The 19,283-nt window shown below is 35.2% G+C and overlaps 1 protein-coding gene across 2 annotated transcripts in view; it reads left to right on the top strand.

Moving 5' to 3' along the window:
• LOC143229700 (pleckstrin homology domain-containing family G member 5-like) overlaps window positions 1-19,283 on the top strand; it is a 202,633-nt gene that overhangs the window by 26,944 nt on the left and 156,406 nt on the right. For both annotated transcript variants that reach the window (XM_076462414.1, XM_076462412.1), the window contains exon 3: window positions 18,281-18,389. In XM_076462414.1, coding sequence (XP_076318529.1) covers window positions 18,281-18,389 — 109 coding nt within the window. The remainder of the gene's footprint in view (window positions 1-18,280; window positions 18,390-19,283) is intronic.

Genomic DNA, 19,283 nt, shown 5'->3' with positions numbered 1-19,283 from the left:
AGCTATAGGCCTAATACTAATGTCTCATGACAATTAAATTTGTATTTGAAATATTACTTAGTTCTTTTATTCTGTAGTACATCTAAAATATTTGCCACATCTTTAGTCGTTATCATTCTAAGCTTACTTTCTGCCTTCTCATGGTTTTGTTGGGCCTCGGTTACAACCATGATGACCGTGTGAGCTTGACGACTCGATAGTCAAATGGGAGTTAAGAATGTCATAAACTCTTCTAACGGTACTAAACATAAACCACAATCAAGTTACGTGAGACTTACTCTGTTAGTTCCGGATTAGATTTTGTGGCTTGATTTGCGGGCATAATTATAAAGCAGCGTTTATTTAACTGTTACGTCAGGTCTTGTTATCTAGTTAGCAGTCGTTTTATTTCTTCTTCTTTTGCACTATTTTAAAGTGTGAATAAACATATGTGTAAAATGACGTTTACTTGAGTGATCCCAACTGGAACTATCTAACTCGCACAGTCACTTACCAAATCCTGCCAATTTTCCTCGTTGCGGTCTACTGTCGTTAATACACATACAGAGAAATATCTTTATACATATATGTATAATTTTATTGTTCCGTGAGTTGGACATGCAAGAGTGTAATTATATGTTCGATTGCCTGAACGTCGATGAAGGTGTAGAAACAAAGAGGACCGGGTATTAAACAGAAATTTATAAATACGTATAGGTGTGGCTCCAAAACCTTGCGTGTACGAAACTGTCTATAATTCCAAGCACAGTCACCATTGCTCCTTTCTCATCAACTTAATTTGCACTTGCAGAATGAAACTGCAATCTTTAGGGTCGCTAAAAATAGCACGTCGAGTCTTTGAATCATGACTTCTTTTGGGGTACGACTTTGTTTCAACACGGAAGAAGCTCGTTTACTATTATCGTCGTGAAAATATTTGTCCCATGACAAGGTTATAATTATGAAAAATTAAATTTTGAAAGTGATTTATCTCGCTTACATTTATATAATCAGCTTTTTTTTTTCTCATAATAAAGTAGTTTCATCAACTAAACGACGTATCTTTGTAATTTGTATAAATTAAACTTTTATCCATATATTCTAAACGAAATGTAACTTCGTTGCTTGGACTACTTTATAATCACCATTTCTTAGTCACTGAACTATATTTTTATTATCGTATCAGTTATTTGTAACGACAAGAGTAAACCCTAAAACAATTGTCTTTACGATCCTTTTGATAATGTTTCGTTCGTTCTCTGTCGTATGTATAAGATATTTACAAAGTAACTAAGAATTGGTCTAAATGTCACTCATTTCAGTGTTACCTAGGAAGCTGTTTCTTTAACTGGTTTTTAGCAATCGTTAAGTGACTTCTTCGTAATGTAGCTTGAAGAAGGAGACCAAAGTGTTATACTTCTCCTAACTTACTGATACAAGCACTTCCTCTTTCCTTATGGCAGTTTTGCTGAATAATATCGGTGTAGATTTCAAATTAAAGAAGCAAGGTGTAAGAAAGATAATATAAGGTTCGTTCACGACGTGTATCTATTCTCTCAACATTTATATCTATGTTTAGCATTCACTACGTTGTAAATTCAACTGGTGAAGCAGTTATGGAATTCTGAATTATATCAAATGGTTATAATACTGCAATTTTTTTGAGTTGGTTATGGGTCTGCAGCTATTGATTATCAACAGGTTATAATACTATGGTGGTAGGTTACACATTGATTATAAGACTAAAGTTGTGAGTTATCAACTGGTAACAGGACTGTAGTTGTTACTTATCAGTTGTATATATGTTGGAGGTTATCAACTGATTACATTGCACAACAATTTTTTTTTTTAAAGTTTTGCTTCCTGAAAAGTTTTTGCTGATTATGACAGGTACCTGGTGAATATCCACAAATATAGTTTTGGTTTTGCTTCATCACGTAGGATCTCTGAGAAATAGACAGTTAACTGTTTACCGGCAATAACGTATTTAATTGCGTTTATGTTTCTAATACGCTATTACGTTCAACATAATTAAAAGTGTTTTGCTCCTGATTTTCGTTTATATTCAATGTCCGATGCATCATGTTGCAGTGTCCAACAGTAGTCAGCAAGCATTGACGGATTCCAGTTGCCCTGATATCGTTTTTCTATTGTAGCAATGTCCTGATGAAATTGAAGATTTCGATAAAACTGTACGTGATGGGCAAATTTGGATGTGATTTTCGTGATCAGCAGCCAAAAATCTATAAGGAACACCCAACAGTGGTCAAAAAGCAAAAACTTTGTTGTGCAGTGCTATAATACCATAGTTGTCGTTTATAAACTGGTTATAATACTGCAGTTATTATCTGTTGGTTATAAGATTGCAGATGCTATCAATTGACTATGAGATTGCAGTTCTTGGTGGAGAACTGTTTATAATACAGTAGTTGTCGGTTGTAAATGGTGATTAGACTAAAGCTGTGAGAGTTATCAACTGATCATAATACTATAGTTGTCCTTTATCAACTGGTTATAATAGTAAAGTTGCAAATTCTACTACTTAAGTAGTTGTGAAACTCTAAAAGATATTTGTCAACTTTGCATGAGACTTCAGTTGTCGATTTTCAACTTGTTGTAATGTTATAGTTGTTGGCTATCAACTGGTTATGAGATAAGTTATCAGTTTCAAAGTGGTTGCAAAACTAATGTTGTCGGCTATCAACTCGTTATAAATCTGCAATTTTTACCATTTGGTTATAGACTGCAGATGTTATAAACTGGTTGTAGGACTCCTGGTTAAGATATTCATGGAACGATTCAGTACAATTGAAATGTTAATATTTAGTGTTGTCAATTAAATAAATGCAACTCTTCCAGAGGAGCACTGAAAGCCCCATAGAACGCGCTACTAATAATATAATGATTTATAACAGTGATAAGAATACCCCATTGGTTTTACATTTGCTACTTTACCTTGGAAATGATAACAAGTTAAAACAAAAACTATACAATATATAGGATTATTCATTGACAGTTCCAAGTGAGTTGGGTTTCTAATTGCACGCTTATGTTTCGTTTAAATAAAGTTGGAGGTTACAGACGGTAGATGTCGATCTCACAGATTTTATGCAGAACTCAGTTTTGTCTGAACCTCAGAAGCTAAAGTCAAAACTCAGTCCGCCAAGCTATCCGCTACATATAAAACTAATCAGCCGGTACTTGACAAGCGACCGATGATACCTGGAATTTTGAACTTTGTTCGTTCAGTAGAATTGTCGCTATGTAACAACTGAAGCCATAAGCTGGTTATAGGAGTACAATAACAGTTATCAATTGGTTATGTGATCAGTTGTGACGGCAGCACGAATTGTCTCAAAACATGCTGTGTAGTACTTGACGAATCACATACTAGTGGTACCTGAAATATGTTTATCTTCAATTTTGGTCTTTATAATTGAAAGTTTAATAACCGCAAAGATTCATTAACATGATCTTGTGATGAAAAAATTGTCAATGTAAAACCAACACAACACTTTTTCAACTACATTTTTAAAAGTGACTTAAGAACAAACTAACTGTAGGAGGTGCTAGGTTTAATCCCACACCAACCCCATCAAACTTGTCATAAATAAAGCTGCTAAGTATAGCATGCGTTTTTCTAAGGGTAAAGGTTTTGGTATGTAAAATATGTTCTTTAACAATCCATTTGCTGTATCAAAGACAAATAAGATTTTGTTTGCTTGTTTTTTAATTTCGCGCAAAGCTACATGAGGGCTATCTGCGCTAGCCGTCCCTAATTAACCTGTTCAGTGCCGTAGACGAGATAACTCATCCAAGCCGATCGGTAACACAGTGCCACGGACGAGTTAATTCGTTCTCAAGAATACCTAACTTCAACGCTAGATATCAGTACCATACATGCATTTGACCTATTTACAAACTGTATCACTTTCGATCCAAAATGGCGTCACGAAAAAGTTACAAAATGAAGAAGCATTAGAGTTGTATTGTAGCAGCTGAAATACTTGGCAGTCAACAGGTTAAACAGTGCAAGACTAGAGGGAAACAGTCATCATCACCCACTGTCAACTCTTAGGCTACTCTTTTACCAACGAACAGTGGAATTGACCAGAATCAGTAAGAAAGCCTCCACGTCTGAAAGGGCAAGCATGTTTGATGAGTAGAGGATTTAAACCTTTAATCTCAGATTGCGAGTGAAGCGCCCTAAACACGTGTCCATGCCGGGCCTAAAGGCAATCGGTGCTGTGCTCCCCACGGGTATCGAAACCCTATTTCTAGAAGTATAAGTCCGCAGACATACCGCTCGGTCACTGGGGGAGACGAAATAAGGTAGCCCAATATTTGAGCAATAGTTTTTGCTGAAAAATATTAAATTGACAGAATGCATTAGACTTGTTGAATACAAATTATACACCTTATTGGACTTCAGATTTAATAGAGTTTAGAAAATTCGAATCTGTTTTTGGTTTATAAATATTGATTATAAATGTCAGTATATGACATTATTGGTTTTATAGGGTAAAGCAGTGTGAGCATCAGCTGGTCTAGTGTTTCGTAACCTCTGCTAGTTAATGTGATAAGAGTTGTGATATTTGTAAGTGACAAAATGACTTACTTAGGAATATTAAAGAGATTTATTGACATCAACGATAGAGCATTTGATAGTTTTGTTGAAATTGTATTTTTTAAATATTTTCTATTGCTGAGAATACAGATGCGTGAAGTAATTGTTTCTGAATTTGTACTGTTTTACGATTTTCTTTTGTGACGTGAAACCTTCTGGAACAAAATACAAGTTATCCTCAGTCACATATATAACATTATTTATAACGATATACAAGTTATCCTCAGTCACATATATATCATTATTTATAACTATATACAAGTTATCCTCAGTCACATATATAACATTATTTATAACTATATACAAGTTATCCTCAGTCACATAGATAACATTATTTATAGCGTGGGGTGTATTTGTCAAGCATCGTTTGATGGCTATTACCTCTTGTCTTCTCATCCATCATTCTCTTCACTTTTATTCCTACACTTTCATCAGTTAAAGTATATAAACATTTTCCAATACGTCAGTATTTCTGAATTCACTCTCATGTTCGTCATCCAAGGAAACCTCAACAATTCCTTATTGTTCTCACATCAAACCACCTAGTGTTATCAACAAGTTCTTCTGTTGGTCGCCAGGTTGGAAAGCTAAACAGGAGAAAGGAAGTGGAGTTTGGCAATTTCTTTGTGAAAGAAATATTTGATTTAGCCCAATAATGACTAACTGGTCTTCCTAACGTTGCTCATAGAAACGTAGCATTAAGAGATGGAGCCATGTAGATGTTTTGTGTATCCAACATTTTGGTTTCAACAAAATATGGGAAATATGTAGTATTTCATTTTCCCTTTTCCCTGTCTAGCTTCCAGAGCATATAACTTACCTCATGGAAGATCGAATAGATAATTATTTAAGACCATCTGCGTAATTTACAAATTTTAGGTTCGTATAGAGAATTGTGGGCATTTTATAATGATTTAAGCGAAATTGTAATCGTTTCCACGTACATGCTTATTTATCATTTGGATTTTTAAATTCTGTAAATGAAATAACTAGTTTTATATAAAGTCCAAACATCGTTATTTGACGTCTCATAAGATAACAAATTAATGTTGCATTTCAAAATACCGATTTTTGTGTGTGTCTGTATTAGAAGAACAAATATCACCTCCAAATATGGGTTACTACAACAGAACTTAAATAGCAAATGATAGTTTAATATATATTGTCTCATCCTTTTATTAGGAGTTATACCATAAGAACTGTAAAGACAATCCAATGATACTGTTCCAACTATTTGTTTTTATATTAAGAGGACATTGCTCGTTAAAAGGTATGTCGGTAGTTCGAATTCCGTCACTGAACTTTCTCATTTTTTAAGCCTTGGGCGCATTGTGGTTTCATGATCAGTCCCACATTTCCTTGGTAAAACGTAGCCCAAGAGTATGTGGTGATGACTAACTGCTTTCTCTCTGTCTTTTACAGCCAGGATCAAATATAATTAAAACCGCATAGGCAGTGAAAATAACAAAATTAAATAGTAGGTTGAATAATTGCAAAATTATATATATATATATATTATTTATATTTATACCAGTTTTGTTTGTTTAGAATTTTCGCGCAAAGCTACACGAGGGCTATCTGTGCTAGTTATCCCTTATATAGAAGACTAGAGGGAAGGCGGCTAGTGGTTACCACCCATTGCCATTTCTTGGGTTACTATTTTATCAATGAACAGTGGGATTGACCGTCACATTATAACGCTCCCACGGCTGAAAGGGCGAGGATGTTTGGTGTAACGGATGTATTAGCTATCTGGTTAGACAACTAACTGTTGAGCTTTATTTCTGAATCAATGTTAAATCCACCGTGCTAGATTACAGTTGGCTTATAAATTATTCAGTGCTCTGAGCTAGACAACCAAATATTGTGTTTTATTTCTAATCCACTGTTAACGTTCGCCGTGCTACAACTACTAATGTCGTATATGTTATTCAGTGCTCCAGGCTAGATAACCAGCTGCTGAGCTTTATTTCTAACAAGTTATCCGTTATATGTAATAAATATTGATTAATTTTTCTTATAAAAATTAAATCTAAATAAATGTTTTATGAACGTGTTTTCTAAACATTAATTTTATTATAGTAATAATATATGTTTAAAGGATGTTTATCTTTCTTCTATCATTTCACAAAAACAACATTTTTGCGTACATTTGGTTATCTCCTCTAAGTATCGCTTGATAAACACTTTGACTTCTGTATACATGTATATGTGTTATATGTGTGTTATGTTCGAATCTTCTTGATAAAAACTTATAGAGAGAACCACAAAAAAACAGGTTGTCGAAGAAATATATTCTTCAAAAAAAAAAAAGCAAAAGGCAAAATATGAGACAAATTGTTAACAAGTTTATTCCGGGTAGTTCTGTATGACATGTGTGAAACTTTGCACATTCACTGCTGAACATCCAAAGTCTGCAAAAGCGAAGTCCACGCTCACTAAGTGAAGTTTAACGTCACTCAACGTCAATAACGAGTATGCCCCCGTGAGCATCAATAACTGCTTGGCATCTCCTGCCCATGGAAGCGATGAGATGACGAATCACATCCTGTGGAATGGCTGTCCACTCAGCCTGCAAGGCTGCTGCAAGCTGAGGTAGAGTCTGCGGTTGAGGTTGTCGCCGTCGCAGACGTCGGTCCAACTCGTCCCAAAGATGTTCGATGGGGTTTAAATCTGGTGATCTGTAGTGCCAGGAAAGAACGTTGATGTTGTGGTGTCTCAAGAAGACAGTGGTGAGTCGGGCTGTGTGAGGATGGGCGTTGTCATGTTGAAAAACGTCGTTGACGTTCACCATGATTGATTGCACATGGGGCCTAAAAATCTCGTAGACGGTTGCGTACGGTCTGATCAAAAATCCTACGCAGCCCTGGTATGGTTGAGGCAGTAGAAGTCGCAGTGGTGGACCTATCCCGAAGGTGACGTAACCGGATGTTGCTATCTTGTGCGGGCGTGGTCACACGAGGTCTGCCAGATCGTGAACGGTCACGAGTTGATCCATGTTGTTGGTGACGATTCTATAGCTTTGTAGTGGTGCTTGGGTTGGCATTCACAGCTCTGGCAACATCTGATCGAGATTCGCCTGCTTATAAGCGACCAATGGCGTTGTTGCGTTGTGCTTCAGTCAGTCTTGGCGTAACTGTATTGCGTGTCGGTGGCTTAACACTGAGCTATGGAAACCGAGAACCTGTCACTTTTATAGGAATTTTGCACATCTTGCACTTGCAGAATATGGAGATCTTTCAAACAAATTTGTTGGACACGCATGCGTTTTGGCGAAAAATCCGATGTTTTCCTCCGTTTTCAAAGTGCACAACTTTTATTGTCATTTTGGTCTGACAATCAGTGCCTTAACACGTGTAACATCACATACTCTGAGCTTGTAACGTTATCACATATATTTCTCTTTAAAATAACAAAAACATCCCTTTTGCGTTTCTTGTTTTGAAGAGTATATTTCGATATGGTCAAATATCTGACCATATGACTTATTAATAGTGATGGTAAAGGCAACGATTTTTTTTTTGAATGGTAAACGCATGAAGGTATAAAAAGATTCATTAAAAGTTTGAATGTGACCACCTGATAGTTGAGCGTTATCGACAAACGTTTCGAAAAGCGAATTACTTTCTCATATATATATATATCTGATATATATATATATATACATATATGCATTGTTAATTGTTGTACAATTATATTTGGCGTGGGCCCGGCATGGCCAGGTGGTTAAGGCAATCGACTCGTTTTCTGAGGGTTGCGGGTTCGAATCCCAAACATTCTCGCCCATTCAGCCGTGGGGGCTTCATAATGTTACGATCAATCCAACTATTCTTCGGTAAAAGAGTAGCTCAAGAGTTGGTGGTGGGTGGTGATGACTAGCTGCTTTCCCTAGATTCTTATACTACTAAATGAGGGACGGCTAGCGCAGATAGCTCTCGTATAGCTTTGTGCGAAATTCAAAATAAACCAAACTTTTAGTGTGTAAGTTATTTAGTGATTTAGGTTAAACAGCTAACTAAAAGGTTTTATTGCTAATAATTTCTTAATATCCACTCTTGTACAACTAGTGTTACTGCGCTCTTGTTAGTTTTATTGGTTTTGTTTAGGTCACTGGTTCTCAACCTTTTCCAACTTGCGGCACACCACGACAATCTGAAAATTTTCGCGGCACACCTGGAAAGCCTAAACGATTTTCTTAAGTACACGTTATACGGCAAGTGTTTAAAGTCTTAGAACGAAAATCACGGCCAAAGCAAGCGATATTAATGTCATCTGTACATTGACAATACTATCTCTTGCTTTAGCTGTGAGTTTCGTTCGAAGGCTTTGTAACGATTTTGTGGTATAGCAGAAAAATCAAAACTTTTTATTTTTACATATGTTTTCAATGTGACACTTGTGCCTGCTTCCGAGAGCAAATCAAATTGTAGCGAGGCTCTAACGCAGGCAAACAAGCTCGCATTTCATCATCGACTATAAGAAGCCTTTCTCTCTTTCTGGCTTTAATTTCAGTCTATGCTGAAAATCCAATTTCGCAAAACCACGAAGATGCAAATGAAAGCAAAACTTCAACTTGTTTTGAACTGATTGCAGGATATGATTTTTTAATGGAGATCCAAAACTCATCCAAACTCTTTTTCGGGAAACAATGACTGATAAAATTTGTCGTTTCGTAAATCAATGAGTTATTCTTCCTCCTCAGTTGTAAGATTTATTGTCTCGTTGATTCCGAATGAATAGGTCACCCAGTTATATTCGTCGACAGCAAGTGACGGGAAGTAATGTTTTAGTGCGGACCGTAGGTCGCTTAATGTGTTCAAAATTTGAGTGACAATTTTCTTCTTTGACGGACATTCGTTAACAGAAGGAAAAAAATCAAGGACCCCTTTCGAGATCTTATTCTTTCACAGCGTCACCTTTTCATCGAAGGCCTTCAGTTTGGACGTTGCAGTAATAATGTTTTCAGATGGTCCTTGGAGACTTAAGTTCAGAGAATTTAATTTGTCAAACATGGCGGAGAGAAATTGAACCTTCAGCCACCAGATCTCATCATGAAAAGAAAATTCAAAACCTGCTTCCTCAACCTCCAAGAAAGAATTTACTTCAGTTTTTAGTTGGACAAGACGCTTTAACACCTTTCCTTTCGAAAGCCATCGAACTTCAGTGTGATACAGTAGCTTTTGTAGTCTGAATCCATCGCCTCACAGAGAAGAGAGAAAAGTTGAGATTAAAGTGGCCGAGACTCGATGAAATTCACCACTTGAATAACTTGATTCATAACAGACTGCAAATCTTTCGGCAAAGATTTGGAGGCGAGCGCCTCTCTGTGAATCATGCAGTGAACAATCCTGATGCTTGGATTTTGCTGGCGCACCAGAGTGACGAATTCCTTCTTTTTCCTTGTATTGAAGAACAGCCATCGGTACAAACGCTGACACAGTTATTTCAATGTAATTTGAAGAGCAAAATGTTTTCATTCACCAACTCAAAAATGTCTTGGCCTTTCGCTGTACTTTTTAAATCTTTGCAAAATAAGTATTCGTTTACGATTTTTCATCTTTTATAAATCGAACAAAAGCCAGAACTTGAGCTTTTCCACTAACGTCAGTAGATTCATTAATTTGAAGAGACCATAGCAGAGACAATTCATCTTCAGGAGTTTCGAAGTGTTCGTAAACTTGATCCTTCAAATCCGACGACAAGTCTACAATTCTGCGCGAAATTGTGTCATTGTACAGTGGAACTTGCTTAGCCTTTTTGGAGGCATCCGTTCCAAGCATAGTTTCAACGATGATTGCTAACGCTGGCGCAATAACTGATTCGGCCTCCGTATGCGCGTTCTTGCGTTTTGCCAACAATTGAGCAACCTTATAACTTGCAATCAATCCTTTTTCGAGCAACTTCATGTAGTTCACAAGTTTCCTTGATTATTCATGTTGTTGAGCCGCGAGATTCTCGAATTATTCCTGTGGTTTATCCTTCACAGCTGAATGTTTTGTTTCCAAGTGTATCTTCAGTTTGCTAGGAACAAGCGCCTCGTTCGATAAAGCTGCATTGCAGAGTAGGCAGAATGGTAATTGAGAATGTTCCGATTCCAAAGCGATAAAACCGTATTCGATGTATTCGTTTTTGTACTTTCGTTTGATTCCTTGCTTTTGATTCAACACATTCTCCTTTGCAGTACCAGACTTACTTAAATATTTTTTCATGGATAAATGATAAAGCTAATTCATACACAATGAACACGAAGTTCTGCAGTTGATATAAAATTCCTACCTGCAGCGTAGTAGCTGTAGCTTACCCAGAATGAGAACGTGTTCCAGAAAGCAGTTTGATTGTTTGATGCATCATTTATGACGTACGAAGCGCTTGTTGCGCCACAATTAAACTAACAGTTGAACCGTTGCAGTCGAGAATGAAATTTAAGTATGAACTTCTCAGTGCTCGGGTTCAATGAAAACCATCGAATGTTTTGAAAGGTTTCAGAGTGTCTTTATAGTAGCTTTATTAACTGATGTGTTTAAAATGATTGTAAAATACCAAGAAAGTTGAATGTGTTTCAAAAACACCGCGGCACACTTGCCAATCTCTCGCGGCACACAGGTTGAGAATCACTGGTTGAGGTCCTCTATATTAACTTTTCTAATAAGCTTTTAAGGTCAAGAGTTAATTGAATTATCATGGGTGAATTTATTTAGCAGTTAAATCTCCTTTTCTTGTTCTAAATTTTCTTTGAAAATCTTCGTCTTTATTGACGAAAGTGTATTTGTTTGGAATAAAGCACAAAGCTGCAAAATGGGCTACCTTTGCTATGCCCATCACGGGTATCGAAATCCAGTTTTTAGCACTATAAGTCTGCAAACACACCCTTATGCCACTAGAGGGTCAATGACGAAACAAACGTTGATTAGAAGGGGTTTATACAAGACTTTTGTCATATATTTTTAAAGAAACGAACGAGAATAGAAAGGAAAAACAAATTGCCAGAAGGCCTTCAAGCTTACAGTATAGGACCAAGAAGAACTTATATATGTACAGAAAGGGAAATATTACATGAAATGGAGTTGTATATTTGATCGTGCAGCACAAATATGAGTAAATCAGTATAAGTTCTTTTTTATATAATTTTGTCTATTTCTACAGCTCTTTTCTATACTTTGACGTACAAGTTTTTCCTGTGCTAGGTTTTACATAAAAATCCGTGTAAGACACATAAAAACGTGTGTACAAAAGGACAGTTTCTTGCACGTGTTTACTTATCTCTCTACATGTTCATTTTCAGATAAATGTTTTACTGTACACAACTTACGGACTGCTTATTTTCTATAAATGTATAGAATCAAAACCTTCATTAATATAGCATAGAGTAACGAGCGTTGATACTATAACCTTGTCATATGTCGTTGTGACTCAACAGTATAACTTTATCACTAGTTAAGGCATACATTGTTGTGAGTTAACACTATAACTTTGTTACTAGTTACGGCATACATCGTTTTAAATTAACACTATAACATTTTCACTAATGGCGACATACATCGTTGTATGTTTAGAGTATACATAGCTGTTTCATTAGACCCCACATTCGTCGTTGTTAGTTTGCATTACGCGCATGCTCTCTTTCTCCTCGTATGAAAATTGTTAGTTAGTTTAGACGATGGGCCATATAAAAGGAAATATCGGCCAAAGTTTTTTACAAAAGCAAAAACAGTCAACTAATTGAAAGCAAAAATAAAAATAATATTTTGGATAAAAGCTTTATAAATACTAAAATAAATGAATAAACTATGACGCATAATCAGTCATTTCTATTTATTTATTTATTATCTACTTACAACGGCTACTTATGGAAACTATCATTATATTACAGAAATTGATCAAAATGGCGCTTAAGAAAACAAAAGCGAGTGCCAGTCGTATAATATTTTCCAGTAAAAGAACTATTATTGTATTAAAGAAATTGTTCTAAATGTTGCTGTTTCCCGCTGCGGGAGCGGAAAGTCTACGGATTTACAACCCTTAAGTCTAGGGTTCAATTCCTCTCACTGGACACAGCAGAGAGCCCGTTTTGGCTTTGCTATTAAGTGTGTGTGTTTTTCGTATAGCAAAGCCACAAAGGGTTATGTGCTTAGCCCACCGAGGGGAATCGAACCCCTGTGCGTTGTAAATACGGAGACATACCGCTGTACCAGCGGGGGGCATTACTAATAAGAAAAAAACACATTCTAAACAGTGTTAGGTGATTCAAGCATGTGTTTTGAATTTTTTACAGACTTTTTGCTTGTAGCTGAAACTTATAATATTTTAGAAACTTAAGTTTGTTTTGAACAGAAGTCACAAACAAATATGGTGGGAGAGAGTCTATTTCTTAGTTAGACTTTTTGACAGACATCCAGACAGTTTGACAGACATGACCTACGCGAGTTTTCTGGGAAAACTACTCTCTTCAAGAAATTTTCTTTGTAAATTCAGTCGTGTTCTCTGCGAAATAAGTGTATGATAATAATTTCACTTGAGGAATACTTTAAGCTATCTTAATCTAGAATATTTAATAACAAGAGATGTCCTAAGAAAAATGTTTGTAAAGTGAGCTTGAATAGCAGACACAACCAAATGTAAAATTGCTACCGACGAACCCAGCTTTTGCATAATTTTCACGGGAGATGTAGGAGACACGATCTCTCACATTTTCAACGCTAAAATACTCTTTTGTAAGAGGGAATCCACATGCATATCTTACATTATTTTAACTGTCACCCACTTTTGAAAACTAAAACCTGCAAAATTACCTTAATGCTCAACTTACTTATTTTTAATAGTTAGATGTTAAAATGTATTTTTCTCGTGATGCAATACAAATAATAATTATAGTAAAACTTGAGTAAGGAATGTATTCTGAGAAACTCCCTTCTATAGTTCAGGTGCAATTTGAAAAATTATACCACTAAAAACTGTTTCAATGCACACTAGGGGAACAACACGGTTAATCCATTCTCTAACTTTGGATTTAACAACACACAAATACAAACTTCGTCTTAGGATTAAATATATCAATGACAAAACAGTTTATAACATACAAACAGTATGTTAATGTGAGCAGCATAAAAGAAATAAGGGAAAGTCTATCACTCTAACTTCTATTATTTTCAATAATGTAAAACACAGGTAGTCATAATAGCATTTAGTTGACCAAAGCAAAATATCAAGCCATTCAGTCTTAATCTGTGCCATCTAGTAAGGGAACAATTTGCCACAAAATCCGTTGCCACGAAACTTGGCACATCTTCTGATATCGTTAATAAGTTAATAAACAAAGATATGAAGATACCAGAGGCTCATAAACCAAAATCTTAGAAAATTTCAACACCAGCTCGGAATCAGCAGAAATATGGCCGAGAAAACTGTGATCATGTAATGATGCTTCAATGGAAATGTCTTTTGTCTACTTAAACGCGTTACTGGATATTGTAGACCCAATATATTTAGTGGTTGATGAAGATTTACGCAAGGGGAATAACATATGAATTGTTATTTGGAATTAAGCACAAAGCTACACAATGGGCTATCTGTGCTCTGCCCACCGCGGTTATCGAAACCCGCTTTTTAGCGTTGTAAGTCTGCATACATACCGCTGAGCCCCTGGGGAGCACATAAACACGGCTAGTGTATCCACTAAACTGATCCCAGGGAAACGTTTCTGTGCTCTCATGTTCAGAGATTACGATCATATGGGAAAAAATGATCTTAGGTAGCAGCATTTCAAACGCAATCACCATTTTAAGAAAATATAAATGATATTAGTATAAGGTAAAAAATAAAATAAATAGAGGCGTGTGTGTTCTTATAGCAAAGCCACATTGGACTGTCTGCTCTGTTCACCGAGGGGAAACGAACTCCTGATTTTAGCGTAGTCAATCTGTAGATTTACCGTTGTCCCGGAAGGACAATAAATACAGACACACAATTAAAACGTAAATGTCAAATAAATTCTAACAAAAATATTTCATAAAAGGAGACAATCGAGATGAAAAGACAAGTTCAGTGTATATATATAAATATTCATAAATTGTAAGAATAAAATAACTAGAAATCCTAAAAACCGAACTAAAACGAAAACGAAAGTCAACAACTGCATGGAAAAGTACAGGGTGTTTGGGAAGTCACTGTGCACTTATATATTTATTAACAGACATGTTTCAGTATAGAATACAAGAGGTAAATATGAATGACAATTATAAACAATGTTGAAAGTGACCCCCGTTGGCAACAGTACAGGTTTGGATCCTTCTTATTTCGTTTTTAAACACCGCTATCAGTTGCTGACTTGAAATAGACTGAATAAAATATGATTACAAAACTGCATAGTGACTTTCTGAACACCCTGTATTATATATGTTGGTTGAAAGAATTCTATACCACAAGTAAAAAGTAGCCACAACACAGAGAATACGTAACTCGGAAGCTATGTTCTGTATGTACAGCAGAGGTTCTTAATTCATGTTCGTCTGAATTTTTCTTTCATCTCGGCGGATCGCAGTTGAATCTATAAGTCACGCTACTACAAGATTATGCAACTTTTTCACGAACTACGTGAAGGGAGTCTATAAGCTATAGATTGATACCCACTGGAGTGCATCATCACAACTGAACTGGAATAAAAATTTATATTTGTCTAATTATAAACTACTCTGATATAAATAAAATAATTACAGCACTACATGAAATATTATTTCCCTACAGTTTTATCAAAAAGTCAAATTCTAAACAACTTATCTGGATAGGCTATAGTTTTGGTTTCGCTACGACCTGGCATGGTCTTTTTGTTAGGGCGCTAGATTAGCAATTTATGGCTCGAATCCCTTTACTGAACATGCTCGCTCTTTCAGTCGTGTGGGCATTGTAATATGTTGATCAATCCTAGTTGTTACGGTGAACAGTGCTGATTAACTGCTTTCCTTCCGGTCGAGAACTTCTAAATTAGGTACGGCTAATGTAGAGAGCTCTTCAGTAGCTCTGTGTAAAATCACCACCTTGCTGTAGGCCTGTCCTTTAACTCCTTAGAATGATTTGTTTCCTCTTGGAGCTATAGCGATCACATACACAGACAGACACGTCCTCTTGTGATTATCACGTTACTGTTCTACTTTCTGTTATCGAACTATTATTCATAAAGAATTCGAATATAGATTCATATATAAGGGTCATCCTTCTGGAGCTTTGTTATCTGGTAGTTTCAAGTGTGAATCTGATACCCATTATAGATTTTTGGTTTTATTATTCCTCGTAAGCCGGTGGATTTTGAGTATATAGTTACAGACCCATTGAGTTCACTTTGTCTTAACGTGCATCTTGTTATCATGGAGTTAAAATTAAATTTTCACTTACAGTTAAATCATCGAAAATATGTTAACAGATTGTCAGAATATTCCTTTTTGAAGAGTTTGGAATTTTTACCTCTTATGCTTGCCTCTGTTGTCGACAGAGCTAGTTTCACGTATCCCTTTCAGAAATTCTTAACGGCTTTTATCGAAACTTCGAATTTTGCCTCACTCTTTCCTTATGAAATAGCTTTCGCAGTCAATATATTAGGTTTTTTTTTGTACTTTCATGTGTCACTTCTGTTCTAAGAGCCATGAGTGCACTCGTCACACTGCTATTGGGAATAGAATGAATCTCTGTATTTCTTACTAGTTGCCTTCTCTCTGTTCTTACACTGCTAAATTAGGGACGGCTAGCGCAGATAGCCCTCGAGTAGCTTTGCGCGAAATTCAAAAACAAACAAACAAACATTTCTGTAATGAATACCAAAATTCTATTTGGACTGAAGTCTGTAAAATACAGCGATACCGTTCTTTGTGATATTCTACAAAAATCAAATTCTACAAACCTCAATCTTCAGAAAGGGTAAAAGTAAAACCAAACAGTTTTAACTATCTTTAGCAAGGACACAGACAAATATAAGAATAAACGTCACTACTTGAGAAACTTGCCTTTAAAATCCCGAAGGCAATTGATCAATTTGTCATCTATTTTCAGTATGTCTGAATCTGTGCTTCGTCTATTCCAGTTTACTTAACAATATTGTTATATAACCATATCTCCTGTTTTTATATATTATAGATCTACTGTTTGTAGTTACGTATCTAATCTCTGTTGTTGTACAGTTACTGTGTCTGTTACGTGTCTATTCTTTGTTGTTGTACAGTTACTGTGTGTTGTTACGTATCTAGTCTGTTGTTGTACAGTTACTGTGTGTTGTTACGTACCTAATCTCTGTTGTTGTATAGTTACTGTGTGTTGTTACGTGCCTAGTCTCTGTTGTTGTACAGCTACCGTGTGTTGTTACGTACCTAGTCTCTGTTGTTGTACAGTTACTGTGTGTTGTTACGTAGCTAGTCTTTATTGTTGAACAGCTACTGTCTCTTGTTGTGTACAGATATTTCGCCGGTGTACAGCTACTGTTTTTTGTTATATATCTGTCCCTGTTGTTGTACAGCTGCTGTCTGTTATTATGTAGCGATACTCTGTTTTTGTATATATGTCTTTTTTTATATATACTGACACTCCATTGTGTTATAGCTACTGCTTGTTGTTATGTAGGCGTTAACTGTTGTATTTAAGCGTTAATGTTTATGGTAATAATCGACAAAAGACTTACAATAAGAAAGCACTCACACCACTATACAGTAATATATTGGCTGTCAACCAACAAAAACTAAAATGGTGTCACATAAAGGACGCTTAAAAGCTGCATTTTGTACTATCATGACATCAGAAAACGTACGAATGTCATGAATTACGAAAAGAATTATACATTATGCAAATTACTACACAGAATGACATATAAACTTCAAAAGGAAGAATTAAAATATTTGTTACTCTGATTACGTTTTTTTACTCTTGAAACAGAACACTTTCGAGGACTTTACTAAAATACATCTATTCGAATAATGTTTTTTCTTTGTTTTTCTTGTCTTTCCTGGTACAGCGGTAATTCTACGGATATACAACGCTCTTATTTTTCTAATAATTAACATTTAAAGAATACATGAGAATAATATTATATGCAACTAAATTTCTTTAGTGACTTTATGTGTTCACATTTTAGATTAAACGTTAGTAAGACATAATTTATTAGAGAGAGTGGTGTAACATTTCATTTGACGTATACCTTTCTCTTTTATACTGACCTCTTTAATTACACACTACAATAATCAATATAGACTCTAGTGTTTGTCTAACAAAATATAAATTACTCTATTTTTTATAAATAAAATAATCTACAAAGCTTGTTGATATTACCTGTTTTATAAATATTTCTGAAGGGAAAGTGAGAAAAACGACACAGGTTCGAACTAATGTTTGTGATCATTTCGCTTGTAATCTATAGATTTAGTACTGTTTACGAAAGTGCGTTGAAAACATCTCAAACTTTATACATAGAGTGCTTTAAAAGTAACTGAAATCAGTTCCAGTATTATTCTTGTAGGATTTGAAAAAAAAAATCAATTCTCGGTGATGACGATGTGAATAATATTTCAGTGTAAACTAAGAGAAAGGAAGACAATGGGTTATCTGCCGCCGTGTGAGTTCGAACCTTAGATTTTAGTGTTGTAAGTTCTCATTTTTATATATGCTTAAATCCATGTGATTTATTTTTGTGGTTACTTTCAGTTGAAGTGGACAATTTACGTTTTCCGAAGGAATCTGAAAAACAGCAAGAGAGAACTTTGATCGCCGGAGATGATAATCGAGAATTGTTCAGTCAGAAAAAAATACAACTGTAAGTTTGACTGCTATCGATGAATGTCAAAGTTAGGTTTATTTTTATTTAGTTGTATAGACAAAAAGTAGGGAACACAATCATTAGTAGTTTCTTTGTTATAAATCACATATACGATACATTTTATCATATACAAAACACAAATATATCATTACTTGATTAGATGTTAAAATTAATTTGATAGCCCGAGACATAAACTTACTTTTCTGTGTTTCTTTCTTGTAGCGCAAAGCCACACAATGGGCTATTTCCACTGTATTAACTACGGGGAATCGGACCCCGGATGTTAACATTGTAAGTTTATAATCTTATCACTGATCCTTAGAGGGAAGGAATACAACTTTAATGAAATAATCATATTTGTTCCTTATTTCAACATCAGTGATTGTGATATCTTTAAAGTCGTGAACACGATGACTTTAATCTAACATTAATTTCATTAACAGTATTGGTTAAAGTGTTCAATCTAGATATTTATTTTTATTATTTCTTCTTTATAATATATGTGTATCATGAAGACTATTTTATGGATTAATTAACCTCATGAGATATTACTGGTATTATGGCCGAAAGTACCATTAACAACGAGGGAACTCAACTGATAATTCAGTAAATTCTAATCATTGTGATTTCAAACAATATATGAAATTATCTACATTCACTACTAGATTAAATTTTCGTTATGATGTATGTAGGTAGATTGGAACGCTCACAAGTTAATGATAATTTAAAATGATTGTTTACTCTAAGGAACTGTTTGAGTGAGTAAAGACGATCTGCAATAATGTTATGGACTTGAACCTCAACATTTTCAGTTCAGATATATATATTTTTAAATTGTCAGTGTCAGCTAAGAGAACGTTCAATAGTTTACTGGAAAATACGTAAATCTAA

The sequence above is a fragment of the Tachypleus tridentatus genome, chromosome 10 (genome assembly GCF_004210375.1).
Source record: "Tachypleus tridentatus isolate NWPU-2018 chromosome 10, ASM421037v1, whole genome shotgun sequence".
Lineage (NCBI taxonomy): Eukaryota > Metazoa > Arthropoda > Merostomata > Xiphosura > Limulidae > Tachypleus > Tachypleus tridentatus.
This window is presented reverse-complemented; position numbering and strand designations above follow the sequence as displayed.